A 27,948-nucleotide genomic window follows, 5' to 3' on the forward strand; every position below is an offset into this window, starting at 1 on the left:
GAAATTCTAAAGTGGTTTAGAAACATTATTATTAGGTAGGTTGTTGAGAAATTCTTCTAAGTTAATATAAATACATTATACCACATTTTTTTCTGGACTCTGAAATATTTTTTCAATTTTTTTCTTCTGAACTGAAATATTTTTTAATTTTTTTCTTTTGGACTGAAATATTTCTTCAAAATTTTTTTCTGGACTGAAATATTTTTTTAAAACTAAGAAGGGAGAAAAAAAAACGAAAAACACAAAAATATTCATTTTTTTCCATAGAAATTCTAAAGTGGTTTAGAAACATTATTATTAGGTAGGTTGTTGAGAAATTCTTCTAAGTTAATATAAATACATTATACCATTTTTTCTGGACTGAAATATTTTTTCCAATTTTTTCTTCTGGACTCTGAAATATTTTTTCAAATTTTTTCTTCTGAACTCTGAAATATTTTTTCAAAATTTTTTTCTAGACTCTGAAATATTTTTTTAAAAGTAAGTAAGGGAGAAAAAAACGAAAAACACAAAAATATTAATTTTTTTCCATAGAAATTCTAAAGTGGTTTAGAAACATTATTATTAGGTAGGTTGTTGAGAAATTCTTCTAAGTTAATATAAATACATTATACCATATTTTTTTCTGGACTGAAATATTTTTTCAAATTTTTTCTTCTGAATTCTGAAATATTTTTTCAAAATTTTTTTCTAGACTCTGAAATATTTTTTTAAAAGTAAGTAAGGGAGGAAAAAAAAACGAACACAAAAATATTCATTTTTTCCAAAGAAATTCTAAACTGGTTTAGAAACATGATTATTAGGTAGGTTGTTGAGAAATTCTTCTAAGTTAATATAAATACATTATACCACATTTTTTTCTGGACTGAAATATTTTTTTAAATTTTTTCTTCTGGACTGAAATATTTTTTCAAATTTTTTCTTCTGGACTGAAATATTTTTTCTAAATTTTTTTCTAGACTATGAAATATTTTTTTAAAAGTAAGTAAGGGAGAAAAAAAAAACGAACAACACAAAAATATCCATTTTTTCCATAGAAATTCTAAAGTGGTTTAGAAACATTATTATTAGGTAGGTTGTTGAGAAATTCTTCTAAGTTAATATAATACATTATACCATATTTTTTCTGGACTCTGAAATATTTTTTCAAATTTTTTCTTCTGAACTCTGAAATATTTTTTCAAATTTTTTCTTCTGGGCTCTGAAATATTTTTTTCTAAATTTTTCTCTAGACTGAAATATTTTTTTTAAAGTAAGTAAGGGAGAAAAAAAACAACAACACAAAAATATTCATTTTCTCCATAGAAATTTTAAAGTGGTTTAGAAACATTATTATTAGGTAGGTTGTTGAGAAATTCTTCTAAGTTAATATAAATACATTATACCACATTTTTTTCTGGACCTGAAATATTTTTTTCAAATTTTTTCTTCTGGACTCTGAAATATTTTTTCAAATTTTTTCTTCTGAACTCTGAAATATTTTTTCAAATTTTTTCTTCTGGACTGAAATATTTTTTCAAAATTTTTTTATAGACTGAAATATTTTCTTAAAAGTAAGTAAGGGAGAAAAAAAAACGAAAAACACAAAAATATTCATTTTTTCCATAGAAATTCTAAAGTGGTTTAGAAACATTATTATTAGCTAGGTTGTTGAGAAATTCTTCTAAGTTAATATAAATACATTATACCACATTTTTTTCTGGACTGAAATATTTTTTCAAATTTTTTCTTCTGGACTCTGAAATATTTTTTCAAATTTTTTCTTATGAACTCTGAAATATTTTTTCAAATTTTTTTTCTAGACTCTGAAATATTTTTTTAAAAGTAAGTAAGGGAGAAAAAAAACGAAAAACACAAAAATATTCATTTTTTCCATAGAAATTCTAAAGTGGTTTAGAAACATTATTATTAAGTAGGTTGTTGAGAAATTCTTCTAAGTTAATATAAATACATTATACTACATTTTTTTCTGGTCTCTGAAATATTTTTTCAATTTTTTTCTTCTGGACTCTGAAATATTTTTTCAAAATTTTTTTCTAGACTGAAATATTTTTTTAAAAGTAAGTAAGGGAGAAAAAAAACGAAAACACAAAAATATTCATTTTTTCCATAGAAATTCTAAAGTGGTTTAGAAACATTATTAATAGGTAGGTTGTTGAGAAATTCTTCTAAGTTAATATAAATACATTATACCACATTTTTTTCTGGACTCTGAAATATTTTTTCAATTTTTTTTCTGTAAGGGAGAAAAAAAACGAAAAACACAAAAATATTCATTTTTTTCCATAGAAATTCTAAAGTGGTTTAGAAACATTATTATTAGGTAGATTGTTGAGAAATTCTTCTAAGTTAATATAAATACATTATACCACATTTTTTTTGGACCCTGAAATATTTGTTCAAAATTTTTTTCTGAACTCTGAAATATTTTTTCAAAATTTTTTTCTGGACTCTAAAATATTTTTTTTAAAAGTAAGTAAGGAAGAAAAAAAAAACGAAAAACACAAAAATATTTATTTTTTCCATAGAAATTCTAAAGTGGTTTAGAAACATTATTATTAGGTAGGTAGATGAGAAATTCTTCTAAGTTAATACAGTATACCAAAATAAACAATTTTTTCTTGCTATTTGTTTGCCTGGCGAGATTTTGTAAACTCATATTTTCCCACTTAGATTTCAAAATAGTTTTTGATTACACAAAAAGGAATATAAAGAAGTACTTGTGAAGAATATAAAGAATGCAGAATTAGACACAAAGGAAAATGATAGATATTGGTAATTAGTGGTTTAAATTTATTATGCAAATCATATATATAACATTTTATATACATAGCAGATAAAATGTATTATTATGTTTTATATTATGCTTTGGTGGGTATTCACAAATTACACTATCGGCATTTTGGTTTTCCATGTTGATGGGTATTTGATGAAAACGTAATGTTGTTAAGTTTTTTTTGAAGCCTCGTTCTTTTAGCAATAGGTTCAAATAGTGTCTTCTTTTGGTTTTTTAGAGAAACGTGTCTAGCTATTGAGTCTTCTGTATCATCGTCAGTTTCTCTATTTTTTTTTTAAGGTTGAGATTTATATCTAATTGGACGATTTCTTCTTTTTGATGTTGGTTTGAAGTCGTTTTCACTGGGGGAATATCCTTTTCTTCAACTTTGTATTGATTCGAGGGGAATTCCTCTTTTATTGTGGTTTCCTTTACTTCAAAAATCTTCTTTTCTTCGTCTTTGTGTTGATTAGAGAGAAACTCTCTTTTTATTTCATTTGTTTCAAAAATCCTCTTTTCTTCATCTTTTTATTGATTAGAGAGAAACTCTCTTTTTATTTCATTTGTTTCAAAAATCCTCTTTTCTTCATCTTTGTATTGATTAGATAAAACTTCTCGAACCCATAGATTCACTGCCTCCTCTGCTTCAAAAGTCTTCTTTTCTTCCTCTTTGTATGGATTCGGGGGAAATTCTTTTTTTATTTGTTCATCTGATTCAAGAACCTTCTTTACTAGGTTTATGTTTTCTTCATCTTTGTGTTAGTTTGTAGTAATCTTCGCTGGGAGAATTTCTGTTTTGATGTTGACACCTTGTTCGTGGTTTAAGAATTCCTCCAATTCCTGAAAATGATCATCTTCCCCCGACTTTGAAAAATTTAGATAATTTTCAATATCCGGAAAAGACAAGAAACTATCGTGTTCCAAATCTGTAGTATCCCCAAGGAGTGAAATATTTTCAAAATCATTATCTATTTCTTTTTTGGGATACAGATTTTATTTTTACAACATGGACAATGCGCTTGAACCATTTTCATTTTTACAAATCTTGTAATAAGTGATAATAGTGGTGGTAGTTGAACTGATCAAGTCTAAGATACAACTAACCAACTGAAACCTTCCTTGAGCTGGTATATATACTATGTGATTACACCCACCCCCATCCCTCCATCTAAGACAGATGAAGCATATAAATAATGGACCGAGATACGATTGGGCCCAGTACAGCTTCAACCCCCGGTTGGTGTTTATTCTTTTGGTTCTGATCCTGCAACAGAAAGGTATCAATATAAAAGAACCCAAAAAGAATGTTTTTTCACATAAAAAACATAACACAAAACGATGAATTGGTTTGTTTGCAAGAAACGAGCAAACAAAACCTATCATCACCATTCAACCCAATTCTTTTCCACGGAGAAGATATGGACACTTTGAAAAAAATCATTATAAACACTATAATGACAGGAGAGGTTTCTAATCTCTATTTATGGTGCATTAGAGAAATTCATCTCATTAATATATTAAATGTAAACATAAAACACAATTCAAGAATGAATTCCATACTGTATTTTTTACAATCAAAGGCACTAGAACTAATTTCACCAAGAGATACAGTTTCTCTATATTTTTTTTTACATTTTTAAACACATACAAAGAAAAAAATTATAGAGACATTGAGTTTCTAACCAAGGCCCTTACTATTTTTCTATTCGCTTTAAAAGCCCAAGTATGTTGTGATTTACAATTGGCTGCATCTAATCAAATACCAGAAACTACTGACAAAGAAAATTATGAGAAAAAATTTAACGACTCTCTCGAAGTTGGTAATCGTTTTGAAGCTGTTCAATATTTGGCTGCTGTTTACAGGAATTTTATGGGCTTAGAAAATAATGAGGATATTTCTTCCGTGTGTCCAGATAATAAGATTACACGGAAAAATAAATTCATAGAGTGGTTCCGTCCCATCATAAATAAGAAAATTCACAACCTAGAAACCGAATCATTAGGATGCTCAAGTAAAAGGGTTTTGGAATTATCCTGTTTAAAGAGGCTTCATTATTTCAGAGACCGACCATATTTTTATGGACAATTTAAAGTCCTAATTTCAATAGTAGATTCATTGATGGCTTTTAAATTGGACCCAAGAGCAATGGAATTCGTAAATTATGCGTCAATTAAGTTTTATGTCAAAATCCACCCCTTTGAAATGAACCAAGCGTTTTCTTGGAAAAACGATCATCAATCCATAGAAAACTACATTTGCACAAATAAACCTTTATGTAATCCAAAGTTCTTGGATACTTTATGGGAAAATCCAAGTTGGAGGAAAAATCACCACACCACCTTGAATGTTGTTAAAAAGAGACGACGCTCATCATTGTCACCAACAACGACAAAAAAAACAAAAATGGATGGCTAATTGGTCGTAGAAACCCAATACTGATCAAACGACGAAGATTTGGACCTACAAATCATGAAAAAGGCATTGTTCCTGCTAAACTTATAAGAAAGGAAAAGCATTCTACATTTTTTTATGACTGTAAACTGTTTCTCGTTGAAATATTATAATAGACAAATATTTCCAGCATTTTGTCATATTACTTATTATTTAAAACCATCTTTTTCTTTTTAGAATAAAATATTTTTATATTATATATATATATATTTTTTTTGGTTTAAAAAGAATAAAGTGTTTATGGTTGGTTATACACAATTCTTCATTTATCCATTAGTCTTAACTACTATAATCAAATATTGCAATTTGAGATACACTGGGGTTATTGAAACTGTATCCCCAAAAGAAAAAAAAAATGAAGAAAAGAAACCATATTAACTTCAACGATGACGATGATAATGATTACTCTTCATCCGAGTGTATGAATATTGGTGGCGTATATGAAATATTGTTTATAACATTATTGTTTTCGTTTATTTTATTTTTTTGGCTTTAGTTATTTTTAAAAAACCGCACAAAATATATAGAACATTTTTAAATCAAACTTAAAGAAGAATCAGTAGAAATCATCGGAAAAAAATAGTTTATTTATTAGTATATTATATCCAGTAATATCTTTACTCATTTTCTGGCTTGGATTTATTTTTAGATTAACAATATTTAGAATATCATTCAATGATACACTGGTATTCTTAAAAGAATTCAAAAACTGATAGATAATAGATTTAGTACAATATATATGATAACTCGAATTTTTTAAAAATAATTGGTTGCTTTTAATTCTACATATGGGGTATGTTTCATTGCCAGGACCAAAAGTAATATCGTATAATGATTCATTCATTTTTTAATAACAATAATTCATTTTTTTTCATAAACAAAAGTTGCGTTGGTGCATTATATTTTGTCTCAGATCCAATATAATTGTCAAAGAAGAAGGACAACCAATTACGCTAATGTGAATACCAACAAACAGACCACCAAGCATGACGGAATATAAATCCTCATCATAACCAGTTCGTCACAAATTTAATAAGAAACTGCGTTATCGTTCTAGTGCCACACCTTTCCTCGCATTCCCAGGTTCTAGTTATAAAAGAAAAATGAGAATTTGGGAAAATGTTCACGAATTCTTCAACATAAATCATGTCAAAGGCTGGGAAAATATTCCTGAAGGCAATTATATTTTGTCATTGGTTATTGCCGTTGACATTGATAAATTTTATATAAAAAACAATAGACTCAAACACTCAAAATATAGGTTTACGGCGACAGCTATACAAAGTAAAAAGAAGTTTAAAGGTGGTGTTTTGAGTTATCATATAGTTGAAGACAACCAATTGATGGATAAACTTTTTTTTACATAAAATTCATCAAACTGGTTTAACAGTATTAGATAATCTTAAAAAAAATAATGTAATTCAATTTTATTGGAATAAAAGAAAAGATGTATTTGAAAATATCAAAATTATTCCAGTTTGATAATCTTTGTTCATGTTTTGGAATAGATGTTTTTTAAAAAAATATTCCAGTTCAATATTCTTTGTATATATATATATGTTATTTGTTTAATCAATTACCAAATTTTCCAATGACTAGCTAGGACTTTTTTGCAACCATGTTAAGTGTAAAAGATTTCATTTGATAAATATCAAAGAGGATATCTTTTAATTCCGTTTATTTGAAGTTGAAGAAATTTTATTTGTTAATTAAGGATTTCGTTTACTTTTGTTTAGTGTAATCTATATTTGTTCCATTTCATATATATATTTTTAGTGGCTTTCATTTTTGGGGGAGAGTCGCTGTATGTAATTTTTTTATTATAACAAACTTTTTTTATTCTCAATTCATATATTTATATTTTGCTTTACTTTTTGTAAAATCTAAGCAAACAGAGAATGGAGGAAACATGATACATATACGTTTCCCACCAAAATGTATTTACACATGTAATTAGTACTTTATCAATGTATCCTTGTTTTGTAATTGGATTGTTGCGACAAATAAAATGTTATTATAAAAGATCAAAACTTTTTTCTTTACTAGGTGCCATAGAATTTGGAATTTCACAATATTTACCAATAAAATTTTTTGGACAAGAACATTCAAAGGTTCCGGGCCCATGAATATTATAATAATTATTTATTTTGGGAATAGGTTCCCCGCCATTAAGACAAGCTGACATTATTGAGTTTTCTTTGATATACTTATATGCACTTACGCCCGAAGAACAAACGGGGATAGTTTTTACATTCTCAAAGTTTATTGGCATACAAGATTTTACGCAATCTATATCTTCCCGGCAAGGAATTATAGAACTATTGCAGTTCACGGTTTTTTTTTCTGATAATGATAAAAATTTTGGTAAATGAGTAAGAGGCATTCCCTCAAAATAAACATTTAAACTTAAATTTTTATTTGAATATAAAAAAACTTTTTCATTATCGTCATTAATAAAATACATTATATAAATATTAAATAATAATATTATCCCCCACAATAAAAAGGCAAATCTTAATTGTTTTATCATTTATTTTTTAATTTGATCATGCTTATTGATGTTACTGGATATGAAAATCATAACCATAATACTTTATGGAAAAAAAGTCTTTGTATTGCCATGTAAAAAATGCATGGAAACAGACAAAACCGACGGAACGTTAGAAATGTTTTTGAGATTCAACGTCTCTCATAAACTAAAAATAGAACAAGATAATTATGATATTCTATTTAGCAAATATCCAGAGATTAAATTTAATCTTATATATCAATCTTATTTAGCCAAAGATATAAATGGAATTTGCAATGAAAATGATTTGGTGGGGTTCTTTTTACAGAAGCGTTTAACTTTGGGGATTGGATTTTATTGGCCAAAATTAAACTTTTATCCTTCAACGCAAACTCATTTTTCAGTTCCTATTTTAAAGGATGGAAAAATGTGGCAATTGCTGCTTAAAAAAATACTGGATTTTAGAGATGAAACTCCCGTTGATATAGATCAATGGAATAATTTTATTCCTAAACCCATTGGATGTTTATTTTGTAATGATTATCCACGAGATTTTTACCCTGGAAATTTTATTGTAAATCAAAATGTTTTATATACAAAAACATTTGTATGGGTTGGTAAACGGAAATTACACAAGAGAAAGAAGAAACAAACGATAATAATGTATAGTAAAAACAACAAAATATTAAATTGGCCCTTAACAAAATATTGTGGAGTCATTAATGAAATGAATACCATAAATACATTAGGTAATATGGCATTTTTTACCCCAGGTAAGATATTTACTGCCTTTTTTGATATCATCATTTCAAAGTTGTTAAAAATTCGGATTCATAATAATATTGTTGAAAATTTAAAAAGATTATTATAGAAAAAAGGGAAAAAAAATCAACATTTAAAGCACTAGGCATAGGTGTTAATGATTTGATACAAATGCACCGAATCTGTAAACGAAAAAAGAAGTATGACATTATTTTAAGCGGTGATCAGAAAGTTATTATTGTCTCCAGAAAAACTACTAGTACTAGTCCTCCCCCTCCTCCTCCTCCTCCTCCTACTACTACTACTAATAATAATAAAACAACAAAAAGAGACCCCAAACATAAAAATAATCATCCACCACCAAATAAAAAACCAAAATTATTGTCTATCAACAACACTAGTGACAGTAAAAATGATAATGGGTGCCTATCGGCCAATGAAAATGAAAACACTTTAATAAGTGTCTTAACCAAAACTGGTAATGATTTAAATTCTGCACTAGATAATGAAGAAACCACAGAAACTATAATAAAATGGCTTCATTTTCCAAAATACCCAGCTAATGATATAAATATTATAAGCAACCTATCACAAACCATAAAGAGAGGAGAAATTGACATTGCTATATCACAGACTAGTATTCTTAATAAAGATTACGTAGTTTTAGATAATAATAAATATACAAATGAATTTGATGATTATAATACCAGAGGAGATAATATTTTATTTGGGTGGGCTGGAAAAACCGACGAAAGAAAGAGTAATAATAATAATAATAATAATGCATTTATAAACAGCAATAATAATCTTGATGTGCATAGAATTGGGAGATTTACAAGAAACGCCCCCACAAACTCTTTTTATAATATTTGCAGAATAGCTTGTTCACTTCAAAAAGTTTTAACTAAAGATTCCAAAACGAAAGAACCTAAATATATAACTAATAGTGAAATAGGTTTCATTGATCTGATAACCACATCAGATACCCCCAAAAACTGTGGATTGATACTCAAATGTGTGATTGATACGGTAATATCAACATATAGTTTAACAGTTGGAGAAAATATGTATAAATTATTACTAAGGCTTTTTCCTGATTGTCAAAAAGTTGATAATCCAGAATATTTGGAAGAATTAGATGAAAAATATCAATACGTTTGTGCCAACCAAGTGTTATATAAGTTTTTTAGGAAAACACCAGAAAATTTATCACACCAACAACTAATGTACATAACATCTCAGTTTGGTATATTAAATTACTTTCGAATGGTGCAATATGCATTAAAAATAGAAGTTCCTTTTATAGAACTTATAGATCAATCAAAAAATATATTTTGGGAATGTACCAGTTTTGAAGGTACATTATTCAAATTACATAGAGATGGACTTTTTTATTCGCCAACGGAATTTTTATATTTACAGCAAGATATTACTGATGATGAACAGTTAACGGGTTCTTTGAAGTGTACAACAAATTTATGGGTTGGAGAAAGGGGAGAAGAAATTGAAAACATATTTGGTCCCTCTATTAGAATAACACCCCACCCTAATAAATGTCATTTACCTCGCACTGGCCACGCAGCATTTTCAGCCAAGAATTTTGTAGGGACTCTAAGAAATTCGCTATCAATAGGCCAATTACATCAAAAGAATTTAACTGTAGCATTTCAAAATACGAAATCATATCCTTCGGAAATTATTGATATTGCAGGATGTTACCCCAAAATATTAGTTGCATCTGGATTTAATAATCAAGAAGATGGGGTTGTTATTAGGAAAGGGGCAATAGAATCTGGAATATTTTCAGCGACATTTTATGAAACTGCTGCTGTTAAGATAAATTATAATTATAAAGTTTCTGACGAAAACCCATTCCCAATAGAATTTATACCTATGATTACAAAAGGTATAATACTAAGAAAAGGGCTTCAAGTTGGTATATTCAAATTTAAAAATACTTGTAGTCATATCAATAGCAACCTAAAACTCTCAATTGAACTTTTTTCCAATGAACTAAAAGTAATAGAAATCACCACTGAGGGGGGGATGGGGACGCCTAGAAAGTCCAATATCTTTGTAGATAAATTTGAAAATGTTGTAATAAATAATAATAATGTAGGTAAAGACTGGATTTTATCTGTGATTTGGGAAGGACGGGGTAATATTATGGACGTGAATGATCCAACAAATGACTATTTCCACAATTTGGTATGTTCATCAAAAGAAAGAGCCAAACTTCGAAGGTCTTTGGCTTTTCAATCTCAAAACCCAAACTATCAGAAATATCGTTGCGAAATGATTCGCTGCGATAATATAGATATATCACAGTATATGAAGTTATATCTGACATATGCAAGTTTATTCACACCATCTATAGGCGATAAATTACAAACAACCACTTCAAATAAAGGCGTTCTCTCTGAAATTATTTCAGATGAAAATATGCCGTTTATAATAATCAATCCTAAAAATAACGATAAAAAAAAAAGATACACAATGATGCCAGATCTTATCATTAATCCTCAATATCTGAAGAGACAAACCCTAGATAATATTTTTAATACTGGTGAGATATTAAAGAAAGAACACGAAAACAAAATGTCGATTCCATATATGAACAACTGCTTTGAATTTAATATAGAAGATTCTAAATATTATTTGGAGTTGGGAGATATATATGCTAGTGGAATACTAATAAATCCTATAACGGGACTTCCTTATTTGACTGTCGTAGAGGATACTAAGGGCGCTGATTATCCCTATGATGAATATTTTAATGTAGATGACGGATTTACATACACTAGAAAATTAGGAGATTGTGATCATACTAATAAGCTATGTTATAAAACTACTAAAGCTACTATCTATAAAACGCGATATTTTCTTGTTCACAATAAAAAAACGAGGAGGGTTTGCAACGGGCCCACAAGAACAAATGACAATTGTAGGCCTTGGAGCTGAACGCCTTAATTACGAAATTTCCCAATTCAGATCAGATTTTTTGGAGTTTCCAATCCAATCCATAAAAGATGAAAAAACAGAAATGAGCGATGAGATTATCCAAGGTTAAAAAACATTACAAAGGGTTTTTGACGAATTTAATCAATATGAAAATATTGATTTATCATTAAGAATATCAAAATTAACTCATATGAAGAAAAATCAGAAACACTCACCAGTTAAATGAATTTTGTTTTTTATTTTTATGATATTATAGTTCATTATAACATTAAAGAATCACCGGGGGCGTATTTAGAAATAATGCATTAGAAAATATATTCGAAGCTGAACCAGACGACTACAGTTATTTTGATGAGTATTGGAGTGGAAGACCAAGAGAATTCCCAGAACGGGAGAACGAGAGGAGTGAAAAGACGACCCATGGAAACAAGTGGACTAGCAAAACACTTTGGTTATATAATAATAATGACATTAGGGGCAAAAGTAATACGAAGACTAAATATCTAATTCTAATTCCAGAAACCAAACCGATTGATACTCTGACTCTATTCCAATCTTACTTATTCGCTAACATTACTAAAATAAAATGAAATTTACTACCCATGTAGAATATACTGGGTATATGGTTTACATTTTATCACCGATATAGCACAAGATACTCACTTCATGTTGTAAAATAAAAAATGGAATACATAACACTTATTATTATAAGCATTATAATATTTTTGTTGGTGACTATATTTATTTTGTATGTCTATATAGACTATGCTGTAAGGTATGATTATGCTATGGTACGTGAGGAGAAAAGAGAGAAAATCGTGGATAATTCGTAGATGGGAAATTTAACATTTATTGTTGATGTTTCTGATGATATATAATGTAGTGTGAAATAAAAGAAAAGTTATACTATAACTTGTAGTAAATTAAATTTATTTTATAATCATAATAATAATAGTAATAATTTTATCATTCCTAACTTCAAAATTACTTTCTAAAATAAGCTACAGAATAGCTTATTTTGCTGCATCATTTACTTAAAAGAAGGATAATTTTTATTAGTCTTAAATATTTTCATCTAAGAAAAGTAGCTATACAGTTGTAACTTGCCGAAAAAACGAACTTTCGTCCACTCATTGCTTTTAACTGCAATTGTTTGGAAAAGTTCCCTTGTAAAAAAAAAAAACACAAAAAATTGCAAAGGAGTGTTGATAGTTTGATCAGGACAGTTGAATTTTGCTCTTCGTGTGTAAGTGTGTGTGTGTGTGTTTATGTGTTTTACAGTAAATATCTAAATCCAGACAGTTTGTAAAGTGACTGAAATTCTCAGGCAATATATGAATTGCCTGGTTCACCCAGTCAATTTTAAAATCAGATAAAAATTTCTATCCTCAGAAATTCTAAAATGGTTTAGTTAGATATAATATATAGTATATTATTACGTATTGGAAAAATTCTTCTAAGTTAATACACCTTTATTCCTATGTGTTTGTCTAGCAATAGCCAGATATGAATATTTCATTTCAAGAGAAAGGAAGAGTAAGTAAGGGGAAAAAACACGAAAATTATTCTTTTCTATCCTCAAATTCTAAAATGGTTTAGTTAGATATAATATATAGTATATTATTAGGTAGTGGAAAAATTCTTCTAAGTTAATACACCACCATAAGAAGTTATTTGCATTTTTCATATTTTCTCTCGCCAGGCAAACACATAGAAAGAAAGAAATGGTTTATTTTGGTATACTGTATTAACTTAGAAAAATTTTTCTCAACTACCTACCTAATATAATATCTCTAAACCATTTTAAAATTTCTGGGGATAGAAAAGAATAATTTTTCTTTTTTTTCGCTTACTTTTCTTTTCTCTTGAAATAAAAAGTAAGAGAAAAAAAGAAAAATTATTCTTTTCTATCCCCAGAAATTCTAAAATGGTATAGAGATATTATATTAGGTAGGTAATTGAGAAAAATTTTTCTAAATTAATGCGCCACTAGAATTTTTGAACTACCTATCTACGAATCCCGAATAATATATAATATCTAAACCTTTTTTAAAATTCTGGTGGTAGAAATTGGTATTTTTTTTTTAGCTTTTTTGTTATTTTGATTAAATTTATTTTCAGTTTTTAAGGTTTTTAGAAAATACCAACAAGAAATATTCCATTTGTGGGTGGGATCTTCATTTATAAAATATTATCACTTCAAAAATATATATTCAAAATATTTTTTATTAAACAGGTTGATGTAACCTATTTTCTGGGGAAACACAATATATTGAACAATAAAAGGACAAGAGGATTCCGACGAGGCTCATTTTACAATGAAAAGAGCAAACACAAACATCCAGGGACCCACCATCCTCAAAAAAGGGAAGTACTATTATCGTACGCCTGGAAGATTTTTAGAAGAAAATTACCAATCTCCATTACCCACCGCAGCAAAAGAATTTTACAATCCACTTTTATGTTTTGATGATTATTTTTTTCTGGGTTATGAAAATAATGGAGATCACAAAACTATACCCCCCGTTTTGGTGAAAAAACAATAACAAGTGAAAATGAAGAAAAATATGAGGACAATGATGATAAAGAAGATGGTGGTAGAAAAAATAATTTTCTACAATTATTAGAACCACAGGACAACGACAACAACGAAGAAGAAGACGATGACAATTTGTTGCGCTCATCAGCCCCAGAGGAGGAAAATATCAACAACGACGAAGAAGAAGATGGTGGTAGAAAAAATAATTTTCTACAACCATTAGAACCAGAGGACAACGACAACAACGAAGAAGAAGACGATGACAATTTGTTGCGCTCATCAGCCTCAGAGGAGGAAAATATCAACAACGACGAAGAAGAAGATGGTGGTAGAAAAAATAATTTTCTACAACCATTAGAACCAGAGGACAACGACAACAACGAAGAAGAAGACGATGACAATTTGTTGCGCTCATCAGCCTCAGAGGAGGAAAATATCAACAACGACGAAGAAGAAGATGGTGGTAGAAAAAATAATTTTCTACAACCATTAGAACCAGAGGACAACGACAACAACGAAGAAGAATATGATGATAATTTGTTACGCTCATCAGCCTCAGAGGAGGAAAATATCGACGACGACGACGACGAAGAAGAAAAAGAAGATGGTGATAGAAAAAATAATACCAATTTTTTTAAAAAAGAAACACCCTTTTTTTTAATGTTTTTAAGTTCACGCAAAAAAAAAACGTGAATTACGAATGTGAATTAAATATAGAAATTTTGTACTTGGAGGATTATGTAAAGAAAAATATAAAGAATATTGGTTTTGTCTCACAGATAACAGACGTGAATAAAAAACATAAATTTCTGGCAAGCACTACGTATAAAAATTTTCATCGGAAAATTTGTGATGCCACCTTTATAATTGATGACTCTAAACAAAGTATCATCAAAATTATATCAAGAATGAAAATTTTTTTAAGTAAACGATATAAAAATATATCTCTAAACATAAAATACCATTCAAAGCATTTTTTGAAATTGGTCAACTTTCTGTTAAGTCATCTTTTAACACATTGTAATATGTCAGATGTAAACTATAAAATATTTGTATTTCATAGTTTCCACAATAATGATGAATTAGGTTATCTAAATACATATTTTAATCAAATGAAATACGAGCCGTGGAAATTTTTTTTCGATAAAATTGTTCAGACCAAAAAATACGAGGATGAAATGAAATTGTTTGGTGGTATTAAACCACTGAAAATCCTTAAAAAACACAACTGTTATTTGATCGCCAGAAAATTTACAGATATGTTTAAAAAATTCAAATCTGTTATTATCAACGATAAAGTTAAAAACTGTATCAGTCAGGAATTTAAAGACATTTTAAATTTGTTCATAATATTCAATAAGTGTATAATACAAATGAATACTGATGTTATAAAAAAAACACCAATTGATAAGTTGATGATTGAAATATCTAAAAGCAACATTGAAATTTCTGTATTGGTTTCAGATGACATAAAGAATATCATTATATTAAACCACAATCATCTATATGATATACTAAATAATGACATCATTGGTCGGTGTTTATCATGTTGTTTAAAATCCACTATGCCCACAATAGAAAAAAATATAAAGGCAAAAAAGACTTACTCTCTTGAAATTGAGGTAAAGTATATTGATGAATATAAAAAAATAAATAATAGTAATGTGATTGATTCCATAATATCAAATACATTTGAAGATAATGGTCTTTATTGTAATCACGAAACTATAGAAAATATCACGATTGTAAATGTTTATCGTATTATAAAATAAATTTATATCTCGTATTTTCTACTTGAATTATTTCTCATTTGCGAGTATGTGAACTTATGGTAGGTATGTGGAACAGTGAATGATATTACAGTATCTACAATACTTAGAGGTACAGGTTTTACATGAATAGTTGATATCAGGGGAGTTGATTCCTGATCCTGGAACAAATTGTTCATTGTAATGACCACAACACACACTAGGCCTATAGACCAATATATAATAAAAATACCACAAACTTTGGTGTTCAGAAGGAAGCAATCCACTAAAGTGGAAGCAAGCCCCAGGTAAATGCAGCACAAGAATAACTTAAGGGGGATAGCAAAACAATGAAATAAAAACAACATATATTACACTTCAATAAAACATATAGGAAGTTATAACTAGGCCTCATCATTAACATTAAAAAAAAACACTTACAAAACATATATCCAAATTTTTAGGCAACACTTTCAACCTCTGAAGGAGGAAACGGAACCCAAAGAGGAATAACCTGAATTGGGCTATGGCTGGATGCGTTGTCACACAAGCCCCATTACTGATAACTTTTTGCTTGAAGCATTAGCATAAGACATCCAATATTATTACAGAAGATAGTATGGTTCGAGCAGGAACATGAACAATATTCATTCTGATACTTGTGTTGGTTGCTTGGTGCAGTGAATCAATACGGTGCTTAAAAAAAACTGCTTCCGTGACAGCTGCAAGTTAAGCAACTAATAATCATGGCGATTAAAATAAAAGAAAATTCCATGTAAGCTTTCATAACAACAAAACAACAGGAAAATTGTTTATTGACAGATTTGTTTATTATGTAAACAAGCCAAAGGGACTATTTACAAAAAAAAAAAAAAAAAGTGGTTCTTCACCAAACTGGAAAGTAAATAAGCAAAATGCCAATTTACAAAAAAAAATAATATTTTTTTAATCGATATACTAAATATTATTGCGTGTTTTTAAAAGAATAATAATAATAATAATAATAATAATAATAATAATAATAATAATAATATTAATAATAATGATAATAATAATAATGATAATAATAATAATTTCTTATGCAATTTTAATCATAATCAACGATAAATATATAATATTCTTTCATTTTGAAAAGAAGAAGGTTATTTATAAAGACAGCTATAAAATAATATTCGATGAAATGTATTTAGTTTATGGTTTAAACTCTCAAAAACAATTTCCATTGGTGTTAAATCCATATGGTAATTGTGAATGTTCGCTTATAATCAGAAATTGTAATTATTTCTTAAAAATAAACCACTTTACAGATAAAATAATTGTATTGGAAATGGAAAAAAATAAAATTTCTTGTTACAAAACAAACTTAGCCGATTTATTTCCAAAATCAGTAACTTTTCTTCCTTATTTATCACATAAACAACAACAATATCGCCTTAAAGATGAGAATAGCACCAAATTCAGATATTTACAGAATATTGATCATGACCATTTAGAAATTAAACAATTTGCAGACCTAAAAATGGTTGATTATTTATTTTTAGATATTTATTTTTGTCCACAAAATAGAGAATATAATATAGAGAAAAACGAAGAAGTATGTACAGATAATGTAAATAATAGCCATAAATATTTTATCGTTACCAGTTTCCCAAAAGAAAATAGTAATGAACCCCATGAATTTTTCAAGTATTATGTAATTCCATCTTGTCCATGGAAAAGTATTCTGGAGAAGAACGGGTCTTATATTCAAGAGAATTTCTATTTAAATGATAATGCATTAAAAATAGAAAAAAGAACAACAGGTTCAATTATTACCAAATTGGCCTTAGCATCATAATTTCTATCAACACTACAAAATTTTTTTATGGTTTAATTTTAAAATAAACACGAAACATTACATTGATTATAATTCTAATCACTATACTGAATTTATATATATATATATATATATATATATATATATATATATATATATATATATATATATGTATATATATATATATATATATATATATATATATATATATATATATATATATATATATATATATATATATATATATATATATATATATATACATATATATATATATATATATATATATATATATATATATATATATATATATATATATATATATATATATATATATATACAAATTATTTTATAATAAACAAGTTTTTTTATATATGCATATGCATATATCTTCCTTTGTTTTCAGTTATTGTTACGATGGACGGCAAGATACGGAATCCCATTAAAATCAGCTTATTCAAAAAAATTGAAGATTTTTTGTATGATCTTGACAATAATATTTTATTTTGTGATGAAATTCCAGAGGATATATACATGATATTCTATTATTTTGAAATTATAGAAACTTTATGTAAAGAAGATGGCCGTAAAATGCTAGTCGATAATGTATATTTAGTTTATGGTTTAAACACTCAAAAACTATTTCCATTGGTGTTAAATTCAGATGGAAATTGTGAATGTTCGCCTATAATCAGAGCATACGATTTTTTTTCATGAAAGAAACCATTATACAGATTATGTAATTATATTGGAAAAGGAAAAAAATAAAATTTCTAGTTGTTACGAAAAAAATTTAGCCGATCGGTTTCCAGAAACAGTATATTTTCATCTTTATTTATCACACGAACAACAACAACAATATCACCCTGTATATGAGAATAGCGCCAAATTCAGATATTTACGGAATATTGATCATGACAGTTTAGATATTAAACAATTTGCAGACCTGAAAATGGGCGATTATTTATTTCTAGATATTTATGTTTGTCCACCAAACAGAGAATATAACCCTGGATAGGTATGCTCCTCGGACACCCCTTTAAGGGTATACTCGGACGCGAACGACCCCGACGCCCAAAAAAATTCTTGAAAAATCAGTTTTTGCAGTAACCTCCTTTTTTCTTTTGCCAAAAAAACTTCAATGAATGCTTAAAACAACTGTAAAGATAAATACTACTCATCTGCAGAAAAACTATTTATTATAAATATTTTAAAAAATTAAGTAGAAAAAAAAGACCTGACATAAAAATTCATAAAAAAAAGTTTATACATATATACACAATTCCTTTTAGGAATTGATTCTTGAATGTTTAGGACACATCTTGATGTATTTTGGATGAAGTCAGACCCATGGAGGTGAAGATCTGAAATGAGAAAAAAAGGGTAACTTTTTTTGGCCAAAAAAATTTGTCCAAATTTCATGAATTTTTTGGGGTACCCAAATGAAATAGGAAGTGGCTAATTTTTTTAGGGAATAAACATATGTTATCCTAAAATAGAAATATGTAAAAAAATCTTCATTATTTTGTAAATTACATTTATATCAGGGGCCATATCTAAAGGTAATTTTTTGAGTACTTAGAAATTTCGTAAAAAAAAAATACATATATTTAATATATAATATGATATTTATGCAGGTAAAAATATACCAAAATATCACAAATTCTATAGGGAACAAGAATATATATAGATAGGGCAGCTTACGCTTCGGATATGTCCACAAAATGGCCGCCAACCACACTGACTCAGACTCCCTAATCTGCCACTTGAAATGTAGGAAGGGTATGTCAATTTCAAGGTGTTATTTATTAATCTAATTATTATTGGATATGCATAAAAATTGTATGGTGGGTTGCTGGATAATTGACGATTATTTTACGACTATAAAATTAAAATTCTGACCCAAAAAAATTTTTTTGAAGGGAAATAAAATCGAAAAAAAAAATGTAAAACAATATAATATTTTAGCTAAAAAAATTTGATGATATTCAATCAAAAAAAAAAAGTAAACAAAATTTTCCGACAAATAAACATCTAGAGGAATCATTACTCTGTGATAGTTCCTTAGTACGTAGTAATTTTGAAAGAATTGGGAAAAAACGAAAAAATGGCAATCACCGGAAAATCGAACACATACCTATATATACGCCATATCTGGCTATAAAAAAGATAGGCATGGGTAGCCAGATCATCTAGAAACACTTTCCAACACTATAAAAATATAAGTTTTGCGACACTACTTGCCAATTCCTTACGGTAACATGACTAAGCAAAAAAATGCAAAACAAATAAAAAGGGGCACTCGCGGAAAAATGGCTAACATTCTAATATACGGCATTTCAGAAAAAAAAAATTCAGCCACGTGCTAGGCAAACCATCAAGGCTCATTTTCCGACAAATGAACATCTAAATGAATAATTACTCTGTGATAGTTCCTTAGTACGTAGTAATTTTGAAAGAAATGGGAAAAAACGAAAAAATGGCAATCACAGGAAAATCGAACACATACCTATATATACGCCATATCTGGCTAAAAAAAGAAGATAGGCATGGGTAGCCAGATCTTCTAGAAACACTTTCCAACACTATAAAATTATAAGTTTTGCGACACTACTTGCCAATTCCTTACGGTAACATGACTAAGCAAAAAAATGCAAAACAAATAAAAAGGGGCACTCGTGGAAAAATGGCCATTCTAATATACGGCATTTCAGAAAAAAAAAATTTCAGCCACGTGCTAGGCAAACCATCAAGGCACATTTTCCGACAAATAAACATATAAATGAAATATTACTCTGTGATAGTTCCTTAGTACGTAGTAATTTTGAAAGAAATGGGAAAAAACGAAAAAATGGCAATCACAGGAAAATCGAACACATACTTATATATACGCCATATCTGGCTAAAAAAAAAATAGGCATGGGTAGCCAGATCATCTAGAAACACTTTCCAACACTATAAAAATATAAGTTTTGCGACACTACTTGCCAATTCCTTACGGTAACATGACTAAGCAAAAAAATGCAAAACAAATAAAAAGGGGCACTCGCGGAAAAATGCCCAACATTCTAATATACGGCATCTCAGATAAAAAAAAAGACATGCGCGTGTTAGCCCAACCATCAAGGCACTCTTTCTAACACATAAACATGAAAAAAAAATCAATAATATACGGCAATTCATTACTACGTAGTAATTTTTACAAATATTGAAAAAAAACAGAAATTGGTAACCGCAGTTAAATACCCAATATACCAATAACTACGTCGTATCTGACAAAAACAAAGTCATGCATGGGTAGCCAGATCATCTAGACACACTTTCCAACACTAAACAAGCAAAAGTTTTACGACCCTATTTGGCAATATCTTACGGAAAAATGACTTGGCAAAAAAAATGAAAAAAAATGAAAAAGGGGCACTCGCGGTAAAATGGTCCTCGTGGTGATGAACGACATTTTAACTAAAAAAAAAATCATGCACATGGTAGCCAAACAATCCACCAAGACTTTCCACAACTGATAACCTATACAAGTTGCACCATTCTACGACAATTTCATAATACGTAATAACTTTGATGATTATGCAAACTACCTTAGAAGGGTAAACTCGGTCGCGAACGACCCCGACGCGTCTCAGAAATCGGGGAAGGAGTACAGCTACAGCAATGCACATCTTGACACTACTAGAGCGTGTAGGGGAGACACCTCCCGCAGGTCGATCACCCACAAATTCAGTCACGGGGGTGAGTCACGTGAGAAAAACCTGTTTTTTTTTGACGCTCGGGGTCGCAAACGACCCATCGTACCTATCCAGGGATAATATAGAGAAAAACGAAGAAGTATATACTACAGAGGATGTAAATAATTACCATAAATATTTTATCGTTACCAATGTACTGAAAGAAAATAGTAATGAACCCCGTGAATTTTTCAAGTATTTTTTAATTCCATCTTGTCCATGGAAAAGTGTTTTGGAGGAAAACGAGTCTTATTTTAAAGAGGATTTTTATTTGAATAATAAAGTAATAAAAATAAAAAAAAAGCAACAACAGATAAAAATATTACCAGAGGTCATCATAAACCCGATTTAATGCTTGCTAAAATGATTGAGTTTTCTAGTTATGAAAAACAAAATACTACAGCATTTAAGTTTAGAAAAAAAAAAGGATTGTCGATGAGTTATGGAGGGAGTATTTTCATAGCTAATAAGAGAGGATAAATAAACAAAATAATAATAATTGTTATTATTATTAAGAAAATATTCATTGTGGCCTTACCATTATAATTACTAGCAACACCATGAAAATTTTTATAGTTTAATTTCAAAGTAAGCGCGAATTATGAATTTTTCAGAATAATATATATGCAGATTTGTATTTTGTAATCTTATCTAACACACTATATATATATATATATATATATATATATATATATATATATATATATATATATATATATATATATATATATATATATATATATATATATATATATATATATATATATATATATATATATATATATATATATATATATATATATATATATATATATATATATATATATATATATATATATATATATATATATATATATATATATATATATATATATATATATATATTTATTTGTTTTAGTTCTTATTTTTTCTCTACACGAGCATAAATTTGAAAAAAAAACGTGACACAAATGTTGTTATCTCGTACCGTTAATAAAATTCTATATAGGAATTTTATTAACTTTTCTAGTAAAGTTAATAAAATTATACCCAAAAGTTAATAAAATTCTAACTTTTTAGAGATTTTGGTTTTGGTCACGCTTTTTTTTATTGATTACAATCTACTAACAAACGACCAGCGATATTAATCATGTCTCTAATGCTGGTTTTTAATTCTTTGTCATAAATTTGACTAAAACCTTGTAAAAATGTATTTAGGACTGTATAATCAATAAACTTATTGTTAGTAGATATAATTATTTTACTTATTTCTGGTTTATTGATATAAATATAGAAATATGTTAAAATACGATGAATTGGTGCAATAAATTCCCTTCCGTTTAATTCTCTGTTCTTTTTATCTAAAGCCATACTCCGAATTAATCCATTCAAATAAACACCAAGAGCTGCTATAAGATAATATTCATATGATCTTTTCCTATACTTATTTAAAAGGAAAAATAAACCTTCATTAAAATCCCTATCGTTAAAGTCATATTTTGTGGCTACATTGTAAATAAAAGATAAATTTTCATCAAAATTAATACAATTTTCGTCATTTGCCTTTAAGAGTATTCCATTTCTTTGACTATTAGTTATTTGCTAGTATATATTTCTATATTTCTCTTGAAAATAATTTTCTGCTTCTAACATCTTATCATCATTCATTAAATTAGAAATTAAACTATAGTCGGTTTCATAACAAGCATACATAAGTCTTAAAATTATGGGCATTTGAAGATGATCTTGAAATTTCTCAAATAAATTTAATTCCTTAATAACAGTAGAGTAGTATATTAAACCAGTCATTGATGCAGTCATGGATATTTTAGTAAATAGACACATGAAAACAATATTAAATATTTCACCGAGCGTGGTGAACATTAATATAAATGAAATATAGTCATTGTTATAAATTGGTGTATTTGGAAATTCATTCATTATATTTAACACTGTTTTTAAACTGCTTTCATCATTATTTAACAAAGTTTGTAAGATAATATCTCTATGCATTTTTATATAAGAATGTACAAAATTGGCTGTCTCTTCCACGTTCGAAATGAAATCAGCCATTAAATCTTGTTTTTCATTTCCCCCCTCTTCTTGCACCGAATGGTGTAAACCCCCGGCTATGTTTACATATTTTTTGAATTTTGGATCATTTTTAAAATGTTCCATCTTTTTGGTTAGCACATTTTGGATTGATTGAAATTGTCCCATAAAACACTGTAAAAATTGCTGAAAAGTAATCATTTCTTCATTTTCTGTATTATCATTGTTGATATCCAAAGAAGCAATAGTGGACGATGATGACTTTAACATATCTTCCATGATAAATTTAATTTTTTCGGGGGTTGCGGGTAAAACGATATCTATATCTCGACTAAAGATATGTAAATCTTTAAATATATTCCCGTGGAATAAAAGTTCCATTATATTTATAAAGCAATTGATAAAATATTTGGGACTAATAAATTCATTGCTTTCATAATTAGGCAAAATGCACCGGACTGGTAGGCATCCCTCAAAGTTATTTTTACCCGAATTGTGCATAATTTTTAAGAAATGTCTATTTACATCATGCATAAATTGTAAATCTTTTTCCTGGCTTAATTTGAAATCTATATTATTCAAATTTATCTCGTCAGTTTCGGCCCTGTTTAAAAATTTTAGAAGCATGGTTTTTGATTCATGATTTATAAAACATCTCTCAATTTCAATGGTAGTCATTTTTTAAATAAAAAGAAATAATGTTATTAACCTATCGACAATTGCCATCGGACCAAGGGAAGGAGCTGTTGAAAAAGACTGTAGTACCGTATTCGAAGGTAATAATCATGGTAGCCCTCGTAGAAGGACTTATTGAGCTAGGAGAAGTAGTAGCAACAGAAACAGCAGAAGTAGTAGGGACAGCAGAACTAGCATTAGAAAGTGCAGCAGAGGCAGAAGTAGGCGAAGCAGTTAGTAAAGAGGCACCATTACTAAAAGAAGTAGTAGAAGATGTAGTAACAGGCGCTATTGAAGATATTCCTATGGAAGAAATTGGCGCCGTAAATAGTATTCCTTGGGAAAATACAAAATCCGTGATAATTGGTATTTATAAAGAAGAAGTGTTCCAATTCTTAAAGAACTTTGCAGAAGTGAGACATATAACATTACATTATATTAAGCACGACAATTGGAATAAACTAAGACATGAAAGGTTGTTTGTACATTAACAGTAAGAAGGATTAAAATCAGAATACCTGATGATTAGTAACTATTTTCAAAACTTAAAGAAAGATGATTATGCGATGCAAGTGATCAGTGAAAATACAAGGGAATGGCTAGAAAATGGGGTAACATTACTACACTATATATTTCACAAACAAGAGATGTTAGGACAAGTAAAAAAACTTCTTCCAGACAGCATTCAATAGCACTAAGTTTCTGATTACAGAGCGTAGAAGAAATATTCAAAGCTGAACCAGACGACAACAGTTATTTTGATGAGTATTGGAGTGGTAACATCACTTTGTGTGCTTTAACGCGCTGAGCGGGATAAAATTATTTTGATAGTTAATATAGATAGTAAAGTATTAATTTATTTAAAAAATACAACTAATGCATATTATTAAAAATGTATTTACAGAAATATCTAATGCAAACGTGGCTGCGATTTATTATGTGTGTCATAAATATAAAAAAGAACCGTGGTTTAACGCGGAATTACAATTATGTCTTTCGCAGTTATATCTTATACAAAATATAAAACTATTTAAACCACCCCTAATCATTTATTCATATAAAAATGATAAAAATGAAATAGATTATTTTTATGAAGGATATCATTATTTATTGTCTGAGATGGAAAAATATCATAATTTGTACACAAATTGTACTAAATATGAAATATTAATTGTTTTAAATTTGGTTAGTATTTTCATTATGCTATTTTTATCATTATTAGCAATATTTAAATGGCCAGTAAATAAAAAGTTTTATTCAAATGACAGAAATACACAAACCTTTATGTTTAACTTGATATATATATATATATATATATATATATATATATATATATATATATATATATATATATATATATATATATATATATATATATATATATATATATATATATATATATATATATATATATATATATATATATATAGACTCTTTTTATATATTACTTGAATCATTCTCAAATTACAAGTCAAGTTACCAAACACCCTAATGGGTAAAACAGAAAGATATAAACCAACAGCCTAAACCGAGAAAAATAGCCCAAACACAAAAAGAAAACCAAAATGAATTACCCACAAGAAAAGTAATGAAATTACTACAATCAAATAAATGAAAGGATGGAAAAATTTTTCGACGTGTTAAACAAAAAATGGTGCTTTAAGTTTACTGGATAGCCTTTTAGAAACCATTTATATTGTAGCAATAAATCTGAAACACCATACCGTTTTAACTATGAAAACTATCATGGGAAAATACATTCCAGACCACAATTATAAAGTATACTTTACTTTGTGGTGTTCAATTTGTCAATCTAAAACAGAATGTATGCCCATATCTATATATAAAAAAATCTATCGAAGCTCTATAGCCGATTATATGAGCATCGCCGTATGTAATAACCATCATTGTAAATACGTATAATATATTTTGTAAAATTTAAACAACCATGTTATTTTATTTAGCCACATAAAAGCAAAACAACAATAAATGTTGAGATTCTTTATATATATATATATATCCAAAAACGCCCATTCATAGTAGTATTGAAAAAAAAGATTACTTTTTTCTTTATATTCAAAGTAATTTTTTTTTTTTAATGGATTGTTAAGTGTATATATTATTATAAAATTTAAATAAATATAATACGAGCCTGCTAAAAAATGCATAATAATACCATTAATAATTTAATACTTGATATAGAGGGGGATTCTTGTACTCTATATGTTTATACATAAAGCATATAAATATAATTATCAAATATATCAAATTGGGTAAAAATAAATATAAAATGATAGATATAAATAATATTATATCAACAAAGAAAATGATATTTCCAGATTTTAAATTTACATTTTCGCTTAAAATTGATTTTGGTATATAGATAGGTTGTTCTTCATTATTTTTATTTTCCGAAAGTATTGTTTTTTTTATCATTTTCATTATCGCCGATGTTTGTATTATTTCCCATTTTTAAACTGTCTTCTATAATTTTTGAGCTATATTTGGGATCGTTAAAACTCCATCCAATAAAATTATTATCGTTATTATAATTTTGGTTTTCTACAGCCCGTTCCATTTTTTAAATTCTGGATAAATAAGTAGCAATAGCAAAAAAAAAAATTCAAAGATATATGGCCAACGTAATAGACTTTAAATTCGCCAGTCCATTAGTTAGTTAGTTAGTTGGTTGGTTGGTTGGTTGGTCCATTAGAACGCGAAAATATGGAATTGTTAAACAAAAGTAACGGTTTCTGTTTATCGGATATCCTTCTAGGTGTAGCAATAAATCTTATACACCATGCCATTCTAAGCATGAAAACTATTATAAAAGATTTTATAACGTACTTTGATGGATAAAGTCCAAACCACGATTATACCGGTAAAACTCTACCCAACAATAATAATAATATCATTATCATCATTTTGATTTTCCACTACTTCTTTTCATTTTTTAAATGCCAGACATATATATATATATATATATATATATATATATATATATATATATATATATATATATATATATATATATATATATATATATATATATATATATTATATATATATATATATATATATATATATATATATATATATATATATATATATATATATATATATATATATATATATATATATATATATATATATATATATATATATATATATATATATATATATATATATATATATATATATATATATATATATATATATATATATATATATATGACCAACGTACCAGTCTTTATATTCATCATTCTATTAGTTAGTTATTTGGAGAGTCTCATTTCTAATTGATAGTCGGGTAAACAATCTTAAAAAAATATGAATTTTATTTAAAATAATGAAAATCTAGGTCAGTATAAACATACAAAACGAAAAGGAAATCGTAAGAAGAAGAAGAAGAATTATTGGAATAATAACCACGATCCTGAAAGAATATCTGAACTAAAGTCTACCATACATATTATGACCAACCTAAATTGTGAAGAATATAAAATAAAAGAAGAAGAAGTAGAAGTAGATTCATACGAACTCGAAGACATGAAAAGAATTTTCATATGGTTAAATAAAAATGGTGCTTTAGATTTAATGGATGACATTTTAGATGACACTTATATTGTTGCAATAAATTTTAAACATCATACCATTTCAACTATGAAAACTATCATACGAGATGATACATGTGATTTTGACATTAAAGTATATTTTACTTTGTGGTGTTCAATTTGTTAATCTAAAGAAAAATGTGAGCCTTTTTATATAACAGGAAAGGAAATTTGTGAAAAATATGTAACCAATTATATAAACTCTGCTGTTTCTTGTAAAAACGTATATTTTGTAAGTTTAACAAATATGTCATTTTATTTCCTTTTCTGGAATTTGTTTATCATGGTCCACTTTACAGTTACAGAACTTTTCATAAAGTAGAAG

The 27,948-nt window shown here is 27.6% G+C and overlaps 1 protein-coding gene across 1 annotated transcript in view; it reads left to right on the forward strand.

Moving 5' to 3' along the window:
• Positions 1-14,795, forward strand: part of LOC137648024 (RNA polymerase-associated protein LEO1-like) — an 83,391-nt gene extending 68,596 nt beyond the window's left edge. Inside the window, exons 2-3 of the mRNA XM_068380969.1 lie at positions 14,088-14,606; positions 14,779-14,795. Of these exons, the coding sequence (XP_068237070.1) occupies positions 14,088-14,606; positions 14,779-14,795 (536 nt within the window). The remainder of the gene's footprint in view (positions 1-14,087; positions 14,607-14,778) is intronic.
• The last annotated feature ends 13,153 nt before the right edge of the window (positions 14,796-27,948 follow it).

This window comes from Palaemon carinicauda, chromosome 10 (genome assembly GCF_036898095.1).
Source record: "Palaemon carinicauda isolate YSFRI2023 chromosome 10, ASM3689809v2, whole genome shotgun sequence".
Classification (NCBI taxonomy): domain Eukaryota; kingdom Metazoa; phylum Arthropoda; class Malacostraca; order Decapoda; family Palaemonidae; genus Palaemon; species Palaemon carinicauda.